At 43.6% G+C, this 22837-nt stretch overlaps 1 protein-coding gene across 1 annotated transcript; it reads right to left on the reverse strand.

The window, feature by feature from the left end:
• Nucleotides 1-399: 399 nt before the first annotated feature.
• LOC139307063 (NLR family CARD domain-containing protein 3-like) lies at nucleotides 400-14430 on the reverse strand. The gene is made up of 13 exons (XM_070901780.1): nucleotides 14379-14430; nucleotides 12554-12730; nucleotides 10292-10393; nucleotides 10036-10114; nucleotides 8951-9179; nucleotides 6956-8753; nucleotides 6678-6851; nucleotides 6410-6583; nucleotides 5611-5784; nucleotides 5083-5256; nucleotides 3846-4019; nucleotides 3704-3750; nucleotides 400-1845 (listed from the first exon to the last, which is right to left on the reverse strand). Exons 2-13 carry the CDS (start codon nucleotides 12628-12630, stop codon nucleotides 1142-1144), a joined length of 3906 nt encoding a protein of 1301 aa, XP_070757881.1. The 5' UTR covers nucleotides 12631-12730; nucleotides 14379-14430; the 3' UTR covers nucleotides 400-1141.
• Between the last annotated feature and the right edge of the window lie 8407 nt (nucleotides 14431-22837).

Below are 22837 nucleotides of genomic sequence, written 5' to 3' on the forward strand. Positions count from 1 at the left end.
TGACGACGGAGGAGAGGGAGGCTGCTCTAGTGTGAACTTCCTCTGTCACTGCAAGGAGGGCAGTCTCAGTTGAGTGGCCCGCCTTGTATCCAGACTGATGTGGGTCGAGAAGGTTTTCTGGTGGAGATATGCAGAGAGTTGGAAAGAAATGAGGGGTTGAGTGAGGGTTTCTTTAAGAGTGTTTGGAAAACAATGGGGTGGTCGGGGTACATAGTGGACAAATTTCAGGAGTCATATCCACATCTGATTCCACCACTATGCAGATGACACACAACTATATATCTCTGTTTTACCTCATGAATGGAGCTCTGTCGACAATCTTGTGTCAAGGAAACTGAAATATCAGTTTTTGTCTAGTGCAGATCAGAGTTGGTAATAAAATACCAGAATGACACAATATTTGAATCCTCAGAAAGGTCTTTAATTGTTTGCAAGCAATGAGTCAACATCAGCATTGCACAGATAACGGGTCAGTTCTCATAGTACTTTGAGATAACAGACATTAACTGTAGAAGAACTGGATGCACACAATGTCATCCACATCGTCATGGCCTTTCCTTACTGGGTCAGATCTTCTCTTATCCTTTGTGTGTTACATCGTCTCAAAACATTCATCATCTGCCTTTACTCCTTTAACCTTTCCACATACACACACATTAACTGTTGTTATGGGAAGATACATCATTAGTTTCTCAAAACACACTGAAGACGTAAAAGGGAGGCCTCAACCTCCCTTCCAGGCTAAACTCCTTTATAATGAGCTTTCTTGTATTCAGTTCAGATCATATTGGAAAACAATTAAAAATAGGAATTTCACTCACACTTGAAACATTTGAAAAGATGGTGAACTCTTCAGGACTGTTTAAACAAGTTTTATTTCAAAAATAAAATAAATTATTTGAAATGAAACTGAGTTCAACTAACATAAGTTCATTATTTTTTAGATGTTACATATCTTGAAGTGTTTCTAGTTAAAGTATTAAAATGTTTCCAAAGTGATGAGATCAGACAAATTAATGTTTTGTGTTTGAGTGTGAGACAGATCAGCTTCACTGTGTGTGATGGTGAACAGAGTGAAGTTTGATTTCAGTAGCTGATCTTCAGTCAGCAGTGGTTCTGTACTCAGGGGAGACTCTCAGACCTACAGAGAACGCAGAGACACTGAGGAACCAGAGCTGAGTCTGAACCCAGGATACAGAGGTCCAGTGAATGTGGTGCTGAAGGTGTGGAGGTGGGTCAGTGAGCCAGAGGAGACTCTGTAGAAGGACACAGTGCCAGCAGGACAGTCCACATACACTGCTACTGTAGAGACAGAGGAGGAGGGAGGGGGGGAGAGGTCGGAGAAGAAAGAGAAGAAGAAGGAGGAGGAGAAAGAGGGGCGGGGGCGACCTTCGAAGAAGGAAATGGCGATGAGGGAGAGGAGGAGAATGGGGAGAACTTGGGGCTGAGTGAGGAGGATGTAAAGAAAGAAGACGAAGAGGAATATGACTCTGTAGGGGATGTGGGAGATGGATTTTCTTTTGTTATTGTGCCACACAGAGTAACGATCATCAGAGCAGCTCAGACTCCAGGACTGATCATTCCTCCCAAACAAACAGTCTTTACTGTATCCTCTCCTTGTGACTCCTCTGTAACTCACAGCTATTTCAACTCTTCCTCTACACTCGACCTCCCAGTAACAGCGACCAGTCAGACCATTTGTACACAACAGCTGAGGCCAGTCAAATCTGTCTGGATGATCTGGATATGACTGATCCTCCTCCACATATGTCACCTTCCTGTTGTTGTCAGACAGTTTGAGTTCTCCGTTTACTGTGTTTGTGTCCAGTTCCAGTTCACAGGCATCTGATGGAGAGAACGAGACACCAAACAGCTGCAGGTTATCATTTGTTGATTTATCAACAACTTACTGACAATTACTGCACAGAAATCAGTCAAACTTTTACATTCAACTGTGAATGTTTGAAAAACATTGAAATTCAATAATCCAGTTAAAACAACATTAACAGTTACTTAACGTGAGAGCCAAAATGTAATATTTCTCGTGTGGACCCGAGGATGACAGCTGATGGAGATCCAAATCCAGAAACACATGTACTGAAGAAAGTATCACTAATAAAACTGTCACCTTGTCTTCCACTGCAGCACAAAGAGGCTCTGAACCATCTGCTGTCTAACACCTCCAACAAAGAGGCCACATTTAGCAGAAAGTTCAGACCTTTGCACATCAAATCATAGAAGTGTTTCCTGTTACAAAGAGGTTTTGTCCAAAATTCTCCAAAGAGCTAAACTGTAAACGGTGTGATGTCAGAGCAGCTGTCATTACACACAACCACTGCACATGGCTGTGGCTACTTACAGTGTCTTTAATGAATTCATCACTTGGACCTGTGAACCATCATATCTCAGTCATTATTAAACATCAGAAAGATGTTTGTTGTGTTTTTATCCAAAATGACGCCTCTAATGTGAGTAAGAATGATAAAATTATCCACTCAAAAGTCATTAAAGAACAACTTGCAGGTTGACTTTTTTTTAACTAAATTTATACTTAACCTTTCTTGGAAATGACAATTTGAAAAGTTAAAGGTATTTATGTAACAATATGCAACAATTTATATGTATTAATCACTTTTTATTGCCAACGTGTGAACGTCACTTAAAACAAAAATGAGACCCGCCCCGACTTTCTGGTTGCCTATAAAAGCATAAGGACTGATTTATATGTAAAGGACTCATCACGTCCAAAGGAGGTGACGTTCTGCGCACTCCAGAGTGTTTAGCCTCTCTTCAGCTCCATGTCCAGCTCAGCCCGCTAACGTCAACAAATGACTGGCAACCACCAAATCACAGAGCCCAACACAAAGTTCACGCAGCTTGCTTGCTAATGCAGACAAATTACTAGCTAGCTAATATAGCAAAATACTGTCTTGAGTGGATAACGTCAGCTAATTCATCCAGACTCCCAGGGCTAATCTGGCTGGTAAATTGGCTAGCTTGCCTTTAACAAATCATCTTATCAGCTAACAATACGAAGCAATGCCAGATCCATGCAGCGTAGCTAAGTTACAGCAAGCAGGCCAACCTTAGCTTGCTTGCTTGCTAACATTAAATGCTACCAGAGTGGAAATATTCTTGTAGGTATTCTGACAAACCAGTACATAAATGATGTAATGGTACAAATCAAAGGTGTATTAACGTTATAGCGAATATATCGGCAATTAGCTGATTTTTGTCATTTTACTTGGCTAACCAAGCCGGTTATACGTGTACCTCAACTCACTATATTACACTTAATAAGATCTTTTTGACATTAATTATGGCGTGTTGTATGGCTATTGAACACTGATTTATAAAATACATCCAGATTATAAAACAGAAGGCTACCTGAACACAACAACTTTTATCTGTTAAAGTTGTGAGGTCTGAGCTTACAAGCAGCACCTAAAGGCAACAAAACATTTCTGTATCAGTGACAGTCTAAAGACTCACAAGAAACAAAGTTAGCTTTCTGTTGGCTCGACTATTAATGAAATGTATAGTTTTGTCGGATTTCGGTTTGTTGTGCTTTAGGATTTTAAATTGATTGAATTCTTACATCTTTCCAGCCACACTGACAAAAAAAACAGAAACTTATTTCTGAATGAAACTCTGGAGAAACTCATTATTGTACTTGAGTCAAAAAAAAAAATCAAACACTCACATTTCCTCAGACTAGGTTTCAGTCTCTGCAGTCCACCATGGTCCACCCTGGAAGAAGAAACAAAGTCAGAGTCAACTTCATACACTTTCACTCATATCCACCTGAGACAGTATGAGAGCTGCTGTTGTCTGTCTGTCCAAACCTGAGAGTGTCCAGTCGCCAGTGTGGATACTCCAGTCCAGCAGACAGCAGCTCCACTCCTGAGTCTCCTGGATGATTGTAGCTCAGGTCCAGCTCTCTCAGATGGGAGGGGTTGGAGCTCAGAGCTGTGGCCAGAGAAGCACAGCCTTCCTCTGTGATCAGACAGGCTGACAGACTAAACATACACACACACACACACACACACACACACACACACAGAGTGTCCTTCAACTACTGGGTATCACAAAGCTTATACTGCAGAGGAGACTCCAGCCGACAATCCGAACTTGGATTCAGTTCTGGTCATGGAACAGTGGACCAGGGGCCAAACGATACATACATACAAAAATAATGCATGCGGCATTTCCCACACATGAACTGGTATTCACAAAAGAAGAATGTTTGGTGAGAATGTGAACACCTCACATGGACTTCAGACCAGCGTACACAGTTTTTAGAGATAGCTGTGGGTGATATGATGAGGACATTAAATATAAGGTGAGAGACGTAACTCAACCAAAGGCACGTTTATAAATTATTTTTAAATGATTTATGAGTGATGAATTTTACTCACATTAGGCTATGATTTAACTATATTAATGATATTTCTGTCTTATTCTTTTATTCTGAAATATGAAGCACTTTCTAAAGTACCCAGTTCCACGATTGAGATTATGTAAGTACGTATATATGCAGCTTTGTAAATCTGAGAAATAGAACCAGTATGCATATTTCCCACAGCTTCAGTCGTGAATCTACACTTAGTTTTCTGCACCTGGCCCCAAGTCTTTACCCTTGCAAGGAAACTGGAGTGGTCATGGAGGTTTCCCTTTCCTGCTGTGTTTGAAGATATGGGGTCCTTGTAAAACTGGAAAACAAGATTTTTTTGGGGGGTGGGGAGTGTCCAGTATGATGGCCTTAAGATTACATCTCTGTTTTTTGTGGATGATCTGTTCTGATGGCTTCAGTTATCTGTGACCTCCAGTGCACTTGGGGCTAGTTTGTAAATGAGTGTGAAGTGGGGGGATGAGGGTCTGCATCGTCAAGCTTGAGGCCAGACTACTGCTTGACCAGTGCCGGAAAATGGTGTATTGGTTGTTTCGGGTTGGGAGTGAGTCCCTGCCCCAAGGGAAGACATTCAAGTATTTTGGGTCTTGTTCGCAAATAATGCTGTGACATTTAACACAGGATCATAAAAACGACAAAAAATACTTAATATTTAACAGCTGAATCCTGACCTGAGAGTTTCCAGTGTACAGTGTAGACTCTTCAGTCCAGCAGACAGCAGCTCCACTCCTGAATCCTTCAGGTCATTGTTACTCAGGTCCAGCTCTCTCAGACTAGAGGACTGGGAGCTGAGAACTGAAGACAGAGCTTCACAGCCTCTCTCTGACAGTTTACAGCCACTCAGCCTAAAAAGATTTTCAGTTAGTTAATTCACAGATCAAATATATTAAGAAAAAAGATTGCTGAGTAAATTTTAGAAAAAAGACTGAATCCTGACCTGAGAGTTTTCAGTATAAAGTATGGGCTCTCTAGTCCAACAGACAACAGCTCCGCTCCTGAATCCTTCAGGTCATTGTTACTCAGGTCCAGCTCTCTCAGACTAGAGGGCTGGAAGCTGAGAACTGAAGACAGAGCTTCACAGCTTCTCTCTGACAGTTTACAGCCACTCAGCCTATAAAGGATTTTTAGTCAGTCTATTCAATACGTAATATATGTAGTAAATAAAAGCTCAGATCGTTTTCAAATAGCTCAACACTAACCTGAGAATTTCCAGTCCGCAGTGGAGACTCTGAAGTCCAGAAGACAGCAGCCTCACTCCTGGATCCTGCATGTTGTTGTTACTCAGGTCCAGCTCTCTCAGACTAGAGGACTGGGAGCTGAGAACTGAAGACAGAGCTTTACAGCTTCTCTCTGACAGTTTACAGCCACTCAGCCTAAAAAGATTTTCAGTCAGTTAATTCACAGATCAAATATATTGAGAAATAAGATTTGCTGAGTGAATTTTAACAAACTGCTGAATCCTTACCTGAGAGTTTCCAGTGCACAGTATGGACTCTCCAGTCCAGCAGAGAGCAGCTTCGCTCCTGAATCCTGTACGTTGTTGTTACTCAGGTCCAGCTCGCTCAGACTAGAGGGCTGGAAGCTGAGAACTGAAGACAGAGCTTCACAGCTTCTCTCTGACAGTTTACAGCCACTCAGCCTGAGGAGGAGTTCCAGTCATTTAATTCACAGATCCAATATAAAAAAGAACAAAAAGTTTGCCAAGAGAATTTAAGGCACAGCTAAATTCTGACCTGAGACTTTTCAATCTACATTGTGGACTCTCCAGTCCAACAAACAGCAGCTTCAGTCCTGAATCTTGCACGTTGTTGTTACTCAAGTCCAGCTCTCTCAGGCTACTAGACTGGGAGGTGATAATTGAAGACAGAGCTTCAGAGCTTTTCTCTGAGAGGTTACAGCCAATCAGCCTGAAGAAGAATTTTCAGTCAGTCAACTCACAGATTAAATAAATAAATAACAGCTTGCTGGGTACAATTTTACAAACATTTAAGACCTGACCTGAGAATATCCAGTCTGCAGTGCGGACTATCCAGTCCAGTAGACAGCAGCTTCACTCCTACATCCTGCAGGTCATTGTTACTCAGGTCCAGCTCTCTCAGACTAAAGGACTGGGAGCTGAGAACTGAGGACAGAGCTTCACAGCTTCTCTCTGACAATTTACAGCCACTCAGCCTAAAAAGGATTTTCAGTCAGACCATTAAATAATTAGCATATTAAGTAAGTACAAGCTCAGAGGGTCATCGTTTTAAAACAGCCAAACACTGACCTGAGAATTTCCACTGTACAGTGTGGACTCTCCAGTCCCGCAGACAGCAGCGTCATTCCTGAATCTTGCAGGTCGTTGTTACTCAGGTCCAGCTCTCTCACACTAGAGGACTTGGAGCTGAGAACTGAGGACAGAACTTCACAGCTTCTCTGTGAGAGGTTACAGCCACTCAGCCTGAAGAGGATTAAGCAAAACAAAATAAAACAGTTCACAAATTTACTTTTAGTTGCATTCCTTGACAAACTACATTTAATCTGGATAGTAATGTGGGCACGTACAGAGCTTTGTTGCAGTCTTCAACCACTGGCAGCAGCCTCAGAAGAGCCTCCTCTGAAGCAGAGTATTTCTTCAGGTCAAACACATCCAGATCTTTTTCTGATGACAGTAAGATGAAGACCAGAGCTGACCACTGAGCAGGAGAGAGTTTATCTGTGGAGAGACCTCCTGATCTCAATGACTGTTGGATCTCCTCCACGAGAGAATGATCATTCAGTTCATTCAGACAGTGGAACAGATTGATGTTTCTCTCTGGAGACAGATTCTCACTGATCTTCTTCTTGATATACTGGGATGTTTTCTTTTTGGTCTGTGAGCTACTTCCTGTCTGTGTCAGCAGGCCTCGTAGGAGAGTATGATTGTTCTCTAGTAAAAGACCCAGGAGGAAGCGGAGGAACAAGTCGAGGTGTCCATTTGGACTCTGTAAGGCCTTGTCCACAGCACTCTCATAGAAATGTGTTGATTTGCCTTGAAACACTTCAACCCACCAGGATGTTGTTTGTTCTTCTGACAGCAGATTGACACCAGAGTTGATGAATGTCAGATGGACATGAAGAGCAGCCAGAAACTCCTGAACGCTCAGATGGACGAAGCAGAACACCTTGTCCTGGTACAGTCCTCTCTCCTCTTTAAAGATCTCTGTGAACACTCCTGAGTACACTGAGGCTGCTCTGATATCGATGCCACACTCTGTCAGGTCGGATTCATAGAAGATCAGGTTGTCTTTCTGCAGCTGCTCAAAAGCCAGTTTTCCCAGAGACTCGATCATCTCCCTGCTCTCTGGACTCCAGTGCGGATCTGTCTCTGCTCCTCCATCATACTTGATGTTCTTCAGTTTGGACTGAACCACCAGGAAGTGGATGTACATCTCAGTCAGGGTCTTGGGCAGCTCTCCTCCCTCTCTGGTCTTCAACACGTCCTCCAGAACTGTAGCAGTGATCCAGCAGAAGACCGGGATGTGGCACATGATGTGGAGGCTTCGTGAGGTCTTTATGTGGGACATGATCCTGCTGGCCTGATCCTCATCTCTGAACCTCTTCCTGAAGTACTCCTCCTTATGTGGGTCAATGAACCCTCTGACCTCTGTCACCATGTCAACACACTCAGGAGGGATCTGATTGGCCGCTGCAGGTCTTGTGGTTATCCAGAGGCGAGCAGAGGGAAGCAGTTTCCCCCTGATGAGGTTTGTCAGCAGCACATCCACTGAGGCGGACTCTGTAACATCAGTCAGGATCTCTTTGTTGTGGAAGTCCAGAGGAAGTCGACACTCATCCAGACCGTCAAAGATGAACACAACCTGGAACTCTTCAAACCTGCAGATTCCTGCCTCTTTGGTTTCAGTAAAGAAGAGATGAACAAGTTCCACCAAGCTGTACTTTTTCTCTTTCAGCACATTCAGCTCTCTGAAGGTGAATGGAAATGTGAAGTGTATGTCCTGGTTGGCTTTGTCTTCAGCCCAGTCCAGAGTGAACTTCTGTGTTAAGACTGTTTTCCCAATGCCAGCCACTCCCTTTGTCATCACTGTTCTGATTGGTTCCTCTCTTCCAGGTGAGGGTTGAAAGATGTCTTCACATCTGATTGTTGTTTCAGGTCTGTCTGGTTTCCTGGATGCTGTTTCAATCTGTCTGACCTCGTGTTCATCATTGACCTCTCCAGTCCCTCCCTCTGTGATGTAGAGCTCTGTGTAGATCTGGTTCAGAGGGGTCGGGTTTCCTGCTTTAGCAATCCCCTCAAACACACACTGGAACTTCTCCTTCAGGTTAGACTTGAGTTTACGTCGGCACACTGGAGCACTAGTTCCTGAATAAACAAACAACAAATGAAATCAGTGAGTGGAATTCAGTTTTATTCAGCTCATCAGTGGAGGACAAACAGCTTCTGATCTGATGCAGATGTGTGCAGCATATTTACAGCAGAGAAGTGAAAATGAAAAGAGGAAATACCTCCCATGTTTCCTCTATTTCTCAGTCGACTGAGAATCATTACAATCCTCTTACCGCTCTGCAGACAGTCAGCCAGCTCCTCCTGCTTCATTCTCCTCAGGAAGAACAGTGTGATCTTCAGGAACGCCTCTCTGCTGCTCCTCCTCTGCTCTTCATCCTCACAGTCCAACACCACCTCATCCTCCCTCTGACTCTCTTGGCATTCTGGGTAATCTGGAGTCAGAACCCTCTGGACTCTCTTCAGCTCGTTCTTCACAAAGGTGACAATGTTCTCCTCCAGCAGCTGGAACAGAAAGATAAACTGCATTCAAGTGTTCAGCGTGGACCAAGAAAGGCTTTGATATAATAATGTCGTAATTTGTTTATTGATTATATTTTGTGTTTTTAATCTAAAAACTAAAACTGTCAGATAACTGTAGTGGAGTAGAAAATAGAAATACTCAAGTAGGGCTGCCCCCTGAAAGTCAAAGATTGGAATCATCAGTCGGACCCCCCTCAGGACCCCGGGTGTGTCCGAGTGAGACGGAGGCAGCTGTGGACCAGGACCCAGGATGGGTCCGAGTGAGACGGTTTACAATATTACTGAACGACGCTGTCACCCTGAACGTCCCGCCGAACCCCATTCAGAAATCTGGCAGTTCAATAAAGTGTTGCTTGATGGTCTTTATGAAAAAAAGGGAACGAATTATTCGTATTGATCAGTCAAAATGATGTGTCGGGTACAGCCCTTTACTCCAGCAAAGTACACTTTCCTAAAATTGGTTCAGTACTTGAGTACTTAGTTACTTTCCACCACTGGTAACTGAGTTGAGACATGAGTAACAATGCACATTAATATTCCCAACGAAAATAAAAACCTGCGTCAAGTTTTGATAGACACATTCTCCGAGGTTGAGGGCAGAGGGTGTCTTCAAAGTTCTGATTGGCCAATCCAATAAGGTTGATGCTAGCCTGGATGGACGGGACGATCTCATAGCAAAGACTGATAATGGGCAATCGCAGTCATTCTCTCCTCACTCACACTGACACCTTTTTAAAAACTCCTTGGATCTACACGATTCACATGAATGTCTTGGTTGACACAGTGATTGTTGAAAGGTGATGGGTTTGCAGGTATGTGTTTTTGTACATGAACACACCATAAATATGGAGTCCAGGTCCGTTTGATGCTGCTGGACAGACTGATCACTGGGAATCTCTGAGCTCTCCTGCTGAACTCTGAGGAGAAAACATCAAGTTTAAACAGAGCTCAGCACAGAGCTTATTAAAGGTGTTCTGTCATAATGACAGGTGAGTGTTCCTCTGATTACTGGATGTGATGGTTTAAAACAAGAAAGACTTGATAGATCTTCTCAGATGACGTGCACAGTACGAAATAATCTCTAAAATTCTTACCTTGGATAAGCAGATTTAAAATGAAGAGGGAAATCCTTGGACCGGTCACTCCTCACTGACACACAGCTGGGTCCAGGAGAGTCTCGTCTCTGCTGCTTGATCCTGATCAAAACATAAGGAATGAAAAATTAAAGATGGTTCAAACCTGAATAAGCAGATGGTAACGAGATTCATTTAAATTTCAGAACCAGAATAGAACAGAACATTTGTAAAAAGGCAGTTGATGAGCAACTTTCTCTTTCTCCTAAAAATATATAATGGTAGATGTGATATTCCATTTGAACTGATTAGTTGACTAATTAATCATCTTTATCTTTATTACCACCTTTTGAGGAATTAGCAACTAGCCATTTTTGAAAAGTCCACTACTGTCCTGTCGTTCTGCAGAGCAGTCACACTGATGAGGAGAACCACGAGGAACCAAATCAGAGATTGTTGAAAGAGCCTCCACATGGTGTTGGATCAGTAGAAGTGATCAGTGAGTACTGTTGCTGTGACAGAATCTGGGTCTGTACGGTGAGGTATAGACATTGGGATAGAGGTGTACACTGTGATGTCACTGCTGAAACACTTTTATTTATTTATTATTATTTTTTATTTGATAGGGATAGGGTTAAGGTAGGTTAATGAACATCAGTGTAATAATACAAGATAAAAACATGCAGGAGTTAGCAAGAAAGCTAATTTGCATCCATAGGCAGGTTACAGAAACAGAAACATTACAAGTGACAATATACAAATACAAATATACAATACACAAGTAGAAAAGTCCATTGTGCAACATGTCAAGTTAAAGGTGATCCCAGTTCACAGATCTTAAATCATTGTTTGAGACGGGTCTTAAACGTGGAATATGTAGGGACTCCTTTATTGCACGTGGTAGGCCGTTGCAATATTTACTTCTTTGACTGACAGCACAGTTTGTCCAAATGTGGCCCCTCACAGTGCCCTCTAGTGGTGGTCCTGGTGCCAATGCCACTGTCAGCCCTCTGCTTAATGAATTCACGTAAAGGAGGCGAGCCCATGCAAAGCCTCATACATATTTGACATTGTTTTAATTCTCAAAGCTGTGTTACAGTGATGAAATGAGGGTGTTTTCTTGAAAAGTGTCGTTCCACCTGTTATTGACCAGTCAGTAAAACAATCCTCGATGTGTGAAAAATAATTTTATAGAGTGTAAAAACATCCTTTAACTGTCAGAAGTGGCCTGATGTGATATATTGTTCAGTCCTCCAGCAGACTATGAAGCTCTGGACCGAGACGTGATTCTTCTTCATAACACAGTTCAGGTGAAAGTCTTACCTTCCATCAGCAGGTTGTCCAACCTCAAAGGTAATAGGGTGACTCATAGACCGGCCACTCTTCAGGGACACACAGCTGGACTCAGGAGAAGAGTTAGTTAAAAGTGAACAAAATAGGTTTCATTAATCCAAATGAACAGAAGTACTGATCCGAGTGTGAGGATCAATACCAAAAACTCTTCCTGTTTCACACCAGATCGTGCTCTGGACATGTGAGCAGCTTCTCTACTGTCGGTTTATAGAGTTCACGTAATATAAATGTGTGTTATTTAACATTAAAAAGTGTCCTGTGAGTTAACAAACGTCATTAAATAATTAACAGAGAATAATAATAAGAAATATTTAATGTCTGTCGAATCTTGGCAGTGGTGAAAATTCAGAAGCAGCATATTAACGATGCCTTCGCCTCATAAATCACGACACACAGCTGCCCCCTATATGTCAGTACATTAGCTGTTATTAATAATATTAAGTATCAGTATTGATATCCGGCTGGCGGTTCTGATCGTGGTATTACTTTGCATCAGATCAAAACCAAATTTTCTACTACGCCGCTCTGGACCAAGACGTGATTCTTCTTCATAACACAGTTCAGGTGAAAGTCTTACCTTCCGTCAGCAGGTTGTCCAACCTTAAAGGTAATAGGGTGACTCATAGACCGGCCACTCTTCAGGGACACACAGCTGGGCTCAGCTGGGTCTGGTCTCTGCTGCGGCATCCAGAGACTGTCACCAGTGGAACTTTTGGAACCAGAGAGAAAACCAGCGGATGAGTGACGTTGTCCTGTTCAACAGGTAACCTGCTGTGTGTGTCTTTGTTGACTAAGACAGCTGGTGGTTAATTGTTGGTTATTGTAAGCTGTTAGTCAGTATTTCAGATGCGTGTGAGGGTGAATACTGATGGTGGAGTCATTCCAGTGCTGAGCTCTGATGTGGAGAAGAGTTAGAGATCCTCGTCTCACCTCTGAGCTTCACAGCCCCCACACAGAGTAGTTTTAGAGGGAGGGGCTCCCTCCTCTGTCTCCTCACACTGATTCATTCTGAGTCCACAGCTGCTGGCAGAGCTGCACTCAACACACAACACTGATGATGATGATGATGATGATGATCCGCTCAGCTGCTTCACAGCCAGTCTTCAGCTGTAGAGGAAACACAGAGAGAGAAGATGCTGCTGATTGTCCTTCATCTCAATGTGAGGCTGCTGTCACATCATCATCACTTCACTGTCAAAGTCTGCAAACATGAGACGCCACAGCTGCTCCACCTTCTGCATTATATCCTATATTATACATTCTATACTAGATATCAGGTTTTACTATATTAAAGCTACAAATTTATATACTAATACAATACTACACTGGTCTTTATTATACTGACATGTTAATGTATGCAGTTTTATTACATCATATATTTCTATTATATTTCTATATTAAAGAGAAATAAACACTTATTACCTTAACATATATTATTAATTTACTTTAGCTCACTGCTGCAACATGTGTATTTGCTCTCTGGAGATCAGTAAAGTCTTATCTCATGAGTGGAGGATTTACTGCAGCTTTTGAGGCTCAGTGGACCTCATAACTCACAAAGGGTTAGGGTTTGTTTTGCTTTGTTTCCCTTCTTTGATTCTATTGTAATTCTAATCAAATGTTTAGTTTGTGTTCATTGATAGCATTTGTTTAAATGTGTCACAGAGGAGCTCCGGCTCCTGTGTCGTGTCGTGACCCTTAAAATGGATCAGAGATCAGACAGCGGTGACGCAGCGCGCCCAAAGTGTTGGAAACATCCTCCATGTTGGACTCCTCACCTCGCTAAAAGGACCAGAAACTTCTTCATTGAAATATGAACATGGAATGAAAAACTTGTTTTTGTGTCACATGACCTGCACACACTGAAAATATAGATCTGCCCTCTGTCGTCTCTCAACTCGACTCTGAGGAACATCTGGAACACATCCAGGACCCAAAGTCTACATTTGATCACTGAACTGATTTTGAAAGAGTTTCAGCTTGCATGCTCTGCTTTCGACACATTCTTTTTATCTCAAATTCAGGAACTAAACATTGACAATAAAACTAACATGTCCAACATTAGCAGCGCCAAGTGCATTTACTCAAGTGCACTGCACTTAAGTACTATTTTCCATGTTATGCAACTTTATACTTCTACTGCACTACATCTCAGAGGCAAATATTGTACTTTTTACTGCGCTACATTTATCTGACAGCTTTAGTTATTAGTTACTTTAGTTTTCTTGAGTTGAAGTCATTTCAAATGTTTGCAGCTTTTCCTTGTTTTAAATGACAGGAAGAGGAATACAGTTGGGATTTGCAGTATTGACTGGAAAATTCACTTCACTTCAACCAGTGCTTCATCAGTCATGTTGGATATCGACAGTCATTTGTCCCTAACGGTGTGTCGACACAGGAAGAGTCCGTCTAACTGCAGAACCTGCCTGAGAATCCTCCTGATTTTAAGTTTCCTTCAGTCTCACAGTGACCCAGCGACTGCCCTGCCCTGTCCATGAGTGCACTGCAGACAGGAGCTGCTCACAGCTGATTCAGCTGCTTTCATGGAGCCGGTTTGATAATAAAAATAACCCCGGGCTCATCTGATGATCCTGAACACAGTGGCTAACTGTTAGCACAGAGCTGAGCTCTTCAAGACAAACAGCAGCTTTTCACACACAAACATCAGGAATTTCTGCTTTTTACAGTTTCATTAAACTAACGGTGAAATCAGAGAGCAACTGAGAGTCATTTAACACTGAAAACTGTCACTTACCAAACCTTCAACATGGAGGACAGATCTGCAACACAAAGGGGAGAAAGTGAAAGGAAAAAAACTGCTTCAACCAGGAAATAACCCGAGAGAGAGAGAGAGGGAGAGAGAGACAGAGAGAAAGACAGAGAGAGAGAGAGAGGGAGAGAGAGACAGAGAGAAAGACAGAGAGAGAGAGAGAGAGGGAGAGAGAGACAGAGAGAAAGACAGAGAGAGAGAGAGAGAGAGGGAGAGAGAGACGGAGAGAAAGACAGAGAGAGAGAGAGAGAGGGAGAGAGAGACAGAGAGAAAGACAGAGAGAGAGAGAGAGAGGGAGAGAGAGACAGAGAGAAAGACAGAGAGAAAGAGAGAGAGACAGCGAGAGAGAGAGAGAGAGAGAGAGAGAGAGACAGAGATTTTTAGATTTTTACAAAAACACTTTATTTACATACTTCACATATTTACAGACAACTCAATAAAGTGCTAATTAAAAATAAGTTATCCAGTAAAAACCTGTGCAAAATGCAATTCATCATTATTAACAGAACAGATGATGTCTCCGTAGCACCAGCGCTGTCTAAAAGCGTCCAAATCACCAATGTGCTTAAAAAACCTGTATTGGAGCCACAGTCTGGCCCTGATGTTGCAGAGCCAGACTGACCTGGCCTCCTGTCCCTCCCGGTTCTCCACCCGGTTCTTCCTGCTTATATATATGGCCATCTTTGCTTCTCCTGAGAGGAAGTTTAGGAGCTGCCACTTCTCTCTGTTTGTCTTTTTGTAGCCAGCTCCCATAATAAAAACACTCTGAGAAAACTTCACACCAAAGAGACTAAAAACCAACGTTAGAAGAGTGAAGAACTCTGTGAGTCTCTGACACTCAGTAAAAACATGGAAGACAGTCTCGCGGAGATCACAGAATGGACACTTGTTAAAAACAGCAGGATTAAGAACAGAAATAAAAGCATTGGAGGCGACGGCACCATGTAAAATCCTCCACTGGAGGTCGGCAGTCCGTTTCTTTAGGGGAGGTTTGTACAAAATCCTCCACTGTGGGCTGGGTCCGGTTTCCCCGGCCAGTCTTTTAGTCCACACAGTGGGGGGCCTGTTGCTCAGTCCTTTTCTGTTAGTGCTTTTTACACAGTTGGAATAAAAAGTATTTTTGTCCGCTCTGTGCAAAGTCAGTTTGTTTGGGTGAATGACAGTCAGCAGGGGGCCGGTCAGGTCTCCTAACCCTGGGCTCAGGTAGATCTCCGGAAACGGGTCTGCGGGGTCCGGTTTGGTCGTTCCCCGGCTGTAGTCCATTAGGAGGCTCCTCTCCTCTCCAGAGAGCCTCTGCCTCCAGAGCTCCAGGACCCCCTGAGCCACCCGGACCGAGCGCAGACCCAACAAAGAGCCCAGGGCCACAGCATCGCTCAGCGCCGGCCCCGCCGCATCCACCAGCTGCTGTAGGCACAGGGTCCTGGACCTGCACAGCGCCCCCATCAGGCTGGGTGTGGCGCTGCTGCTGATGTCCAGCCTGGCCCCGTGTATCAGTGGCTCTTTCAACAACCAGTGCAGAGAGTCAGACTTCTGGCACCTTTTTTTATTAAAAAGGGTCCAGGACTTAAAAACACCCTGATAAAACGGAGGCAGCCCACTTAACTTTAAAAGTTTTAAATCAGTTAAGAACAGAGCAGCATCCAGCCCCAGGTTGTTAGCACGTCTGAGAATGCAGCTGGCCACGTCTCTCCAGACTAAATCTGCTGGACCTGTTAGATATTTTTGTATAAATTGGAGCCTAAAAGTGGCTGTTCGGCTGGCCAGGTGGACGAGGCCCTGTCCCCCCTCCTCTCTGGCTAAAAACAGCACCCCTTGTGGCACCCAATGCAGACCGTCCCAAAAAAAATCCACCATTTTCCTCTGTATTTCTGCTAATAGGCCTGAGGGGGGGTCGATACATGTTAAACGGTGCCACAGTTGGGATGCCACAAGGTTGTTTAAAACCAGAACCCTACCTTTAAAAGACATTTGAGGGAGCAGCCATTTCCATTTGGAAAGTTTTCCTTCAATCTTTTCTGTGACGTTCTCCCAGTTCTTCTGGACCATGTTTTCTTTTCCGAGAAACACTCCCAGGTACTTTAGGCCGTCTCTCTTCCAGGCCAGGCTCTGGGGAAGAACTGGGAGACCGTCACGCCATTCACCGACAGCGAGGGCTTCACTCTTTTTCCAATTCACCCTCGCTGCCGATGCAATAGTAAACTTTTCCACCATAGTGGCTAAAAGGTCTGCATCCCTCTGGCTTCTGATAAAAACAATGACGTCATCGGCGTATGCCGATAAAACAATGTTTCCACTAAAACCAGGTAAAACCAGTCCTTGTATGCTGGAGCGTATCTTGTTCAGTAGGGGTTCTAGGGAGAGTGCATAGAGCATCCCCGACAGAGCACAGCCCTGCCGGACCCCTCTATACACTCTAAAAGGAGCACACAGACCGCCGTCAAACTTCAGCACACTCTCCACGTCACTGTACAACACCTTGATCTTAGCTATGAAACCTGCGCTGAACCCAAACTTCTCCATGACCTTCCAGAGGAAGTTGTGCTCAACACGGTCAAAAGCCTTTTCCTGGTCTAGAGAAATCAGACCAGTGTTTATACCCAATGAGCTAGAGACCTCCAAAACATCCCTAATTAGGTAGACATTGTCTACCATGGACCTGCCGGGCACACAGTAGGTCTGGTCCCGATGGATGACCTGCTCCATAGCTCCCCTCAGCCTGTTGGCCAAGGCCTTGGACAGAAGCTTGTAATCCACATGCAGCAAAGACACGGGGCGCCAGTTTTTGATATCCTGCAGGTTTCCTTTCTTGGGCAAGAGCGTAAGAACAGCTCTGCGGCAGGACATCGGCATGGAACCAGAGGCCAGACTTTCATTAAAAACATCTAAAATATCTACTGCTAAAATGTCCCAGAAGGCTTTATAAAACTCTATTGTCAGGCCGTCAATGCCGGGAGCCCTCCGACCCTGCATACTTTGCAGAGCGGCCTGAAGCTCCCGCATCTGCAGCGGCTCCTCGAGCTGGGAGTTAGTATCTCCAGAGACCTGAGGAAGTTCACTGCAGAACTCCTCCAGCAGTGTGTCTTCCTCCTCGTACTCGGTTGAGTAGAGAGTGGAGTAAAACTCCACCGCCCGCCTTCTGATCTGGCCTGGCTCCATGAGCTCCTGCCCCGTGTCTGACAGCAAGGAGTGGATTACCTTCTTCTGTCCATTCTTCTTCTCCAGGCCGAAGAAGAAGCTAGAGGGAGCATCCATCTCAGCGATGTTCTGAAATCGGGACCTGACCAGTGCACCCTGTACTTTACTGTCTAGCAGGTCGGCTAAAGCCAGTTTTTTTACTTTGAGGACTTCACTTCACTTATTTTCTCTAGTTCCACTATATCACTCTCCAGGTCCTTCATAGATCTGGTGACGTCTCGTGTAACATTGAGGGTGTGCTGTTGACATAGAAGTTTAATCTCAGTCTTCCCATGGTCCCACCACTGCCTGAGACTGCTAAAATCACCCTTCCTCTGTCTAAAAACACCCCAGAAATACACGAGAACCTCCCTGAACTTTTTGTCACATGTTAAAACAGAATTAAAATGCCAATATGCACTTTTCGGCAAAATATTTCTAATAAAAACACGACATAAAAGCAGGGAATGATCCGTAAAACCAGCAGGTATAATTCTGCACATTTTAAATATATTAAAATGATGCTTAAAACAATAAATACGGTCAAGTCTGGCTGAGGAGATCCTACTCTCTCTGAGGTGGGACCATGTGTACTGTCTGCTGTCTGCGTGCATCCTCCTCCACACGTCCACCAGGCCATGAGAGTGGACCAGCTGCCCCAGAGCATGCTGGGATGCTGGATGAGGCTCTGCGTGGTTGCGATCTAGAGATGCATTTTCAGTACAATTAAAATCCCCACCCAAGAATAAAAAATCCTCCGAGGCACAGCTGTTTAAAACATCGTTGACTTTTTGTAAAAACAGCTTCCTCTCTGCACCGTTTGTTGGAGCTACACGTTGATAAAAACAGCAGTGAAATGTTCAAACCGAGCTTTAGTTAAAAGTAACCTCCCCTCAATAAAATGCTCGACCTCCAGCGAGACTGGAGAGAAGTTCCTGGAGAAGAGGAAGCCCACTCCTCCACTTAGAGTGGTGTTGTGGCTTAAAATGGCTTCCCCTTCCCACTCTCTCCTGTCCTGCCCTGTCCCACCCTGTCCTGTCCTGTCCTGTCCCACCCTGTCCTGTCCTGCCCTGTCCCGCCCTTTCCTGTCCCGCCCTGTCCCACCCTGTCCTGTCCTGCCCTTTCCTGTCCCACCCTGTCCCACCCTGCCCTGTCCCACCCTGTCCCGTCTTGCCCTGTCCCACCCTGTCCTGTCCTGCCCTTTCCTGTCCCACCCTGCCCTGTCCTGCCCTTTCCTGTCCCACCCTGCCCTGTCCTGCCCTTTCCTGTCCCACCCTGCCCTGTCCTGCCCTTTCCTGTCCCACCCTGTCCTGTCCTGTCCTGTCCTCCACCTTGTTTTATCTGCTGATGTACACAGCCAGTTTAGCTTCTCCTGAGATAAAATTCAGGAGCTGCCACTTCACTCGGTGTGTCTTTTTCAAACATACGTCACCCCTGCAGGACTCTACACTGGGTGTTCATGTCAGTGTCATCATGAACGTAAAGGGACACAGCACCACAGACATCTGTCTCAGGAAGTGTGCTCCTGGTTTAAATATCTTTTATCATCAGTTCCTCCCATCTCTCTAATCCACCTGCTAAGTGTCAAGTTATATTGCACTCCATGTTGTAAATAATTTGTATGGTGCAACAACGAGTTATTCTTCTTCTTCTTTCTGCTGGATTTCAGAAAGCCTGCATCCAGTAGGGAGGTCATCTGGCTGCAATAAATACTTTACTGATGATGAGAATTTTCTTTCTTATAAGTTTAATTATGTTGTAACTCAACACTCAACATTAGTCAAATTCATAACCTTACAAACTATATATGAGTTTTAACACGTTTCTCTTGATTCTGTCCTGGTTTCCTGGTTTCTCAGCCTTCATTCTGTCTTGACACAGTCGTATTAGAAGGCTTTGTGTTTCCGATTGATGTCATGACATTAGGACCGATGGATGGTGGGCGCCTCTACAGTGGCTACAACTATCAAACTGCTGAACACAAACAGAAATGAAACAAGAACCTCCAACGTGTTTTCTGATGCTGAATATTTATTGCAGTAAATGTAAAAGCTTGTGTTCACAGTGGTTACAGTGAAGCAGACTGGCGCACGTGTCCACTTATTTAATATCGCACTGAACACACATAGGGCCTCGTGGACCAACATTTCTCGTCGTTCCAGACTCCCCAATCTGTAAAACACACGGGAGAACATCAGAGTTACAAACATCACACTTGATGAAATCAAGATATATCAAGATATAACAGGTTAGATCTCATTTGTTTCATCTGAGTTTTAGAGGTGCTAGTAGGCAGGTTCTTCTACTTCAGTGAAAGGCTAGCTCTTTCCCCCAGTTCCAGTCTTTATGCTAAGCTAAGCTAACCGCCTGCTGGCTCTAGGTTTATATTTAACGCACAGACGTGACAGTGGTGTCAATCTCCTCCTTTAACTTGGCAAGAGAGCGAATAAGTGCATTTCCCAAAATGTCAAACTACTCCTTAAAGTATTACAAAATAATTTACCTTAATTATTGCTTAAATTAAATACAATAATTTGTAGAACGATACATGAAATGTATCCTTATTTTCTTACTTACGCCAATAGTTCATCTCCACACAGTTCTCTTGGAACAAGAAGTTGTCTGGCTGGCCACTGAACCATCTTGTGTACCCATATTTGCTTCCATCAGTCCAGGCAAACCAAAAGACACCATATTGCATATCGGTCTCATGACTCTAAACAGAAAGAGAAAAGACGACTTCACCGGTTCCTGATCATATAAAAAGGTGTGATGATGATGATGATGATGATGGTATTCATTTTGCATTAAGTTTGTCTTAGTAATATATTTTATTCTAGTTAATTTCAGTTTCACATAAGAGGGGCTCAGGCACTCGGGAGCGTCAATGTCAAAACCTTTGGATTTTCCCAGAAAATGTGTCATCAGTCAATCAGTCTACAAGCTGCTATAGGTAGGGATGGGTATCGTTAAGATTTTAACGGTACTACGACTCTTATTACTACTACTTATCTATCCGGTACTTTAACGGTACTCTTATCGGTTCCTTTGTTTATGAACACACTCATATTTATAACTAAACAATGGCTGGGTAATGGTTACTTTTGCAGTCAGCATCCTGTTGCTCGTGCCCGCAGTCTGTAGGCGAACGAGCCAAAACAGTGAAGTGACACCAGACTGATTTACTGTCATTTATATCATATTTAGAATAACGTTACTACCTGTAACGTTCCTATATTTTATTTGGACCAGTTAACGTTGCTTTTAAAACAGGTGTTTGTATCATTTAGTTAACTTCTGTGGGCTGCTAGCATACATAACATGTCTAAGGTACCTGAGGTGGATGGGGACACCAGAGATGAATTATGAACTAGGCGGTCAAAATGTGCATTTCCCCGCCTGTATGTGATGCACTTTCACTAGATGTTTCCAAAGATTGCTTGTGTTTCCGAGGGTATAAGACTTGTCACACTTGTGGCTCTTATTGTACTTTAATGGAGCAAATGTAAGTTGCAAATTGTTTCTGTTATTCTTTTTATCAAAAATGAATTAAGAAACAGGTCAGCTGGACATACCGAATATCTTTTGAGTCCAATCCAGTAGTGATACTTTGCAGACCTGGTTCTGTACACGGTGCACATCAAGTCATCAAACTCTTCAACATTGCTTACTGACACCAGATGACCTCCATACCCACGGCAGGCTTTCTGAAATCCAACAGGAAGAAGAATTAGTCTCCACGAGCGTTGGAATAAGTCGTCAGATCCTTTTTACTGGAGTAAAAGTACTAATACATACAACACTGTAATAGTCCTGCAGTCTGTTGAAACAGCTATGTGTTAGTTTGTTGTGGCTGTTCTCCCATTTAACCTGAATGATGCACCAACATCACTCTGAGACAAAGTTTTTATTACAGTCCACTTGGATCAGTTATAGAGTAAAGCTGGTGCAGCATTAGAAATCTTACTTAGTGGTAAGAGGGAGCAGTGCACCACCCAACGGGATCTCATGGGGAAGCAGATGTAAACAAAATGGAGGCTGACGTGGCGCAACAACTTGTGAAAAACAACAAAAGCAGAAGGCTGAGCGAATCTGGATGAGAAACTGGTTGGAGTCGTCTATTCTTCAGCGAGAACTGGAGGGGAGATTTTAGTTTTAATATCTACCAACAGTAGCATGCTAGCTAACGTTAGCCTCAAGGGCTAGCTTGTTTACCATTGCTTAGCTAGACCGTCAGCTGCTCCGGTCCGGTCTGGACTGGTCTCTCATTGGCTATTGTGGCCCCACTCAGAAAGTACATAATGATCCAGATTTGAACTCCTAAATGTCAAACACGTTTGAAATGATGAGGGTGGCCCCGATGAGTCTGCCAGCAGTTCAGGAGGTTTAAGACTGGATCTGTAAACCCGTCACATCACCAGATAATCTGGGCCAAACATCGGTACCGACCAAGGTCCCAGACCAGATTTCTCTTCTGATTCTGTGTGTGTGTGTGTGTGTGTGTGTGTGTGTGTGTCACCTCTGCATTGTCATGGGTTTTGTAAGTGTAGAAGGCCTTCACACACTGGTTCTTCCCAATCTGGTGCCATTTTTCATTTCTCACGGTCTTCCTACATGGTTTGGGTGGATGGTTTTTGCACCCTTCCCTGATATTAACTGTAAAACAGAAAACGATGAGTTTTGTGTTCTTGTTGTCGGTATTATTTTGTGACTGTTTGGTTCTTACAGGCCTCAGAGTCCGACATGAACATCAGAACCACCAGAAGGAGGATGGCAGTTACCACAACAGGACGCATGGCTCAGGACTCTCTGACTCTGTCAACACGTCACAGCTGGAATATGACCTGGAAACGTTACACAGATCATTTCTGTTACCGACAACATGCAGTCACATGATAGAATATGTGAATATTGTTATTTAAAGTCTCAGTTAATTAATTTTGTTTTATTTTTCTGATGGTGAGACTTTTTTTTAACATAGGTACAAAGTGCTTTTAACAGATGACATGAGAGAAAGTATTAAAATTACACAGCAACAATAAAACCAGATAATTAGAGTAAAGTTCCGATTCTGATTGACTTCAGGGTGGACGAGACCAACATAATAAGCTAAAGACATTAGAGCTGCAACGATTAGTCGTCTGACAGAAAATGAATGGTCAACTATTTTAATAATTGATGAATTGTTGAAGTCATTTTTCAAGCAAACATGCCAAACAATGAATGATGGCAGGTTCTCAAATGTGAGAATTTCTTGCAAACACAAAGCA

This window comes from Enoplosus armatus, chromosome 1 (assembly GCF_043641665.1).
Source record: "Enoplosus armatus isolate fEnoArm2 chromosome 1, fEnoArm2.hap1, whole genome shotgun sequence".
Classification (NCBI taxonomy): Eukaryota; Metazoa; Chordata; class Actinopteri; order Centrarchiformes; family Enoplosidae; genus Enoplosus; species Enoplosus armatus.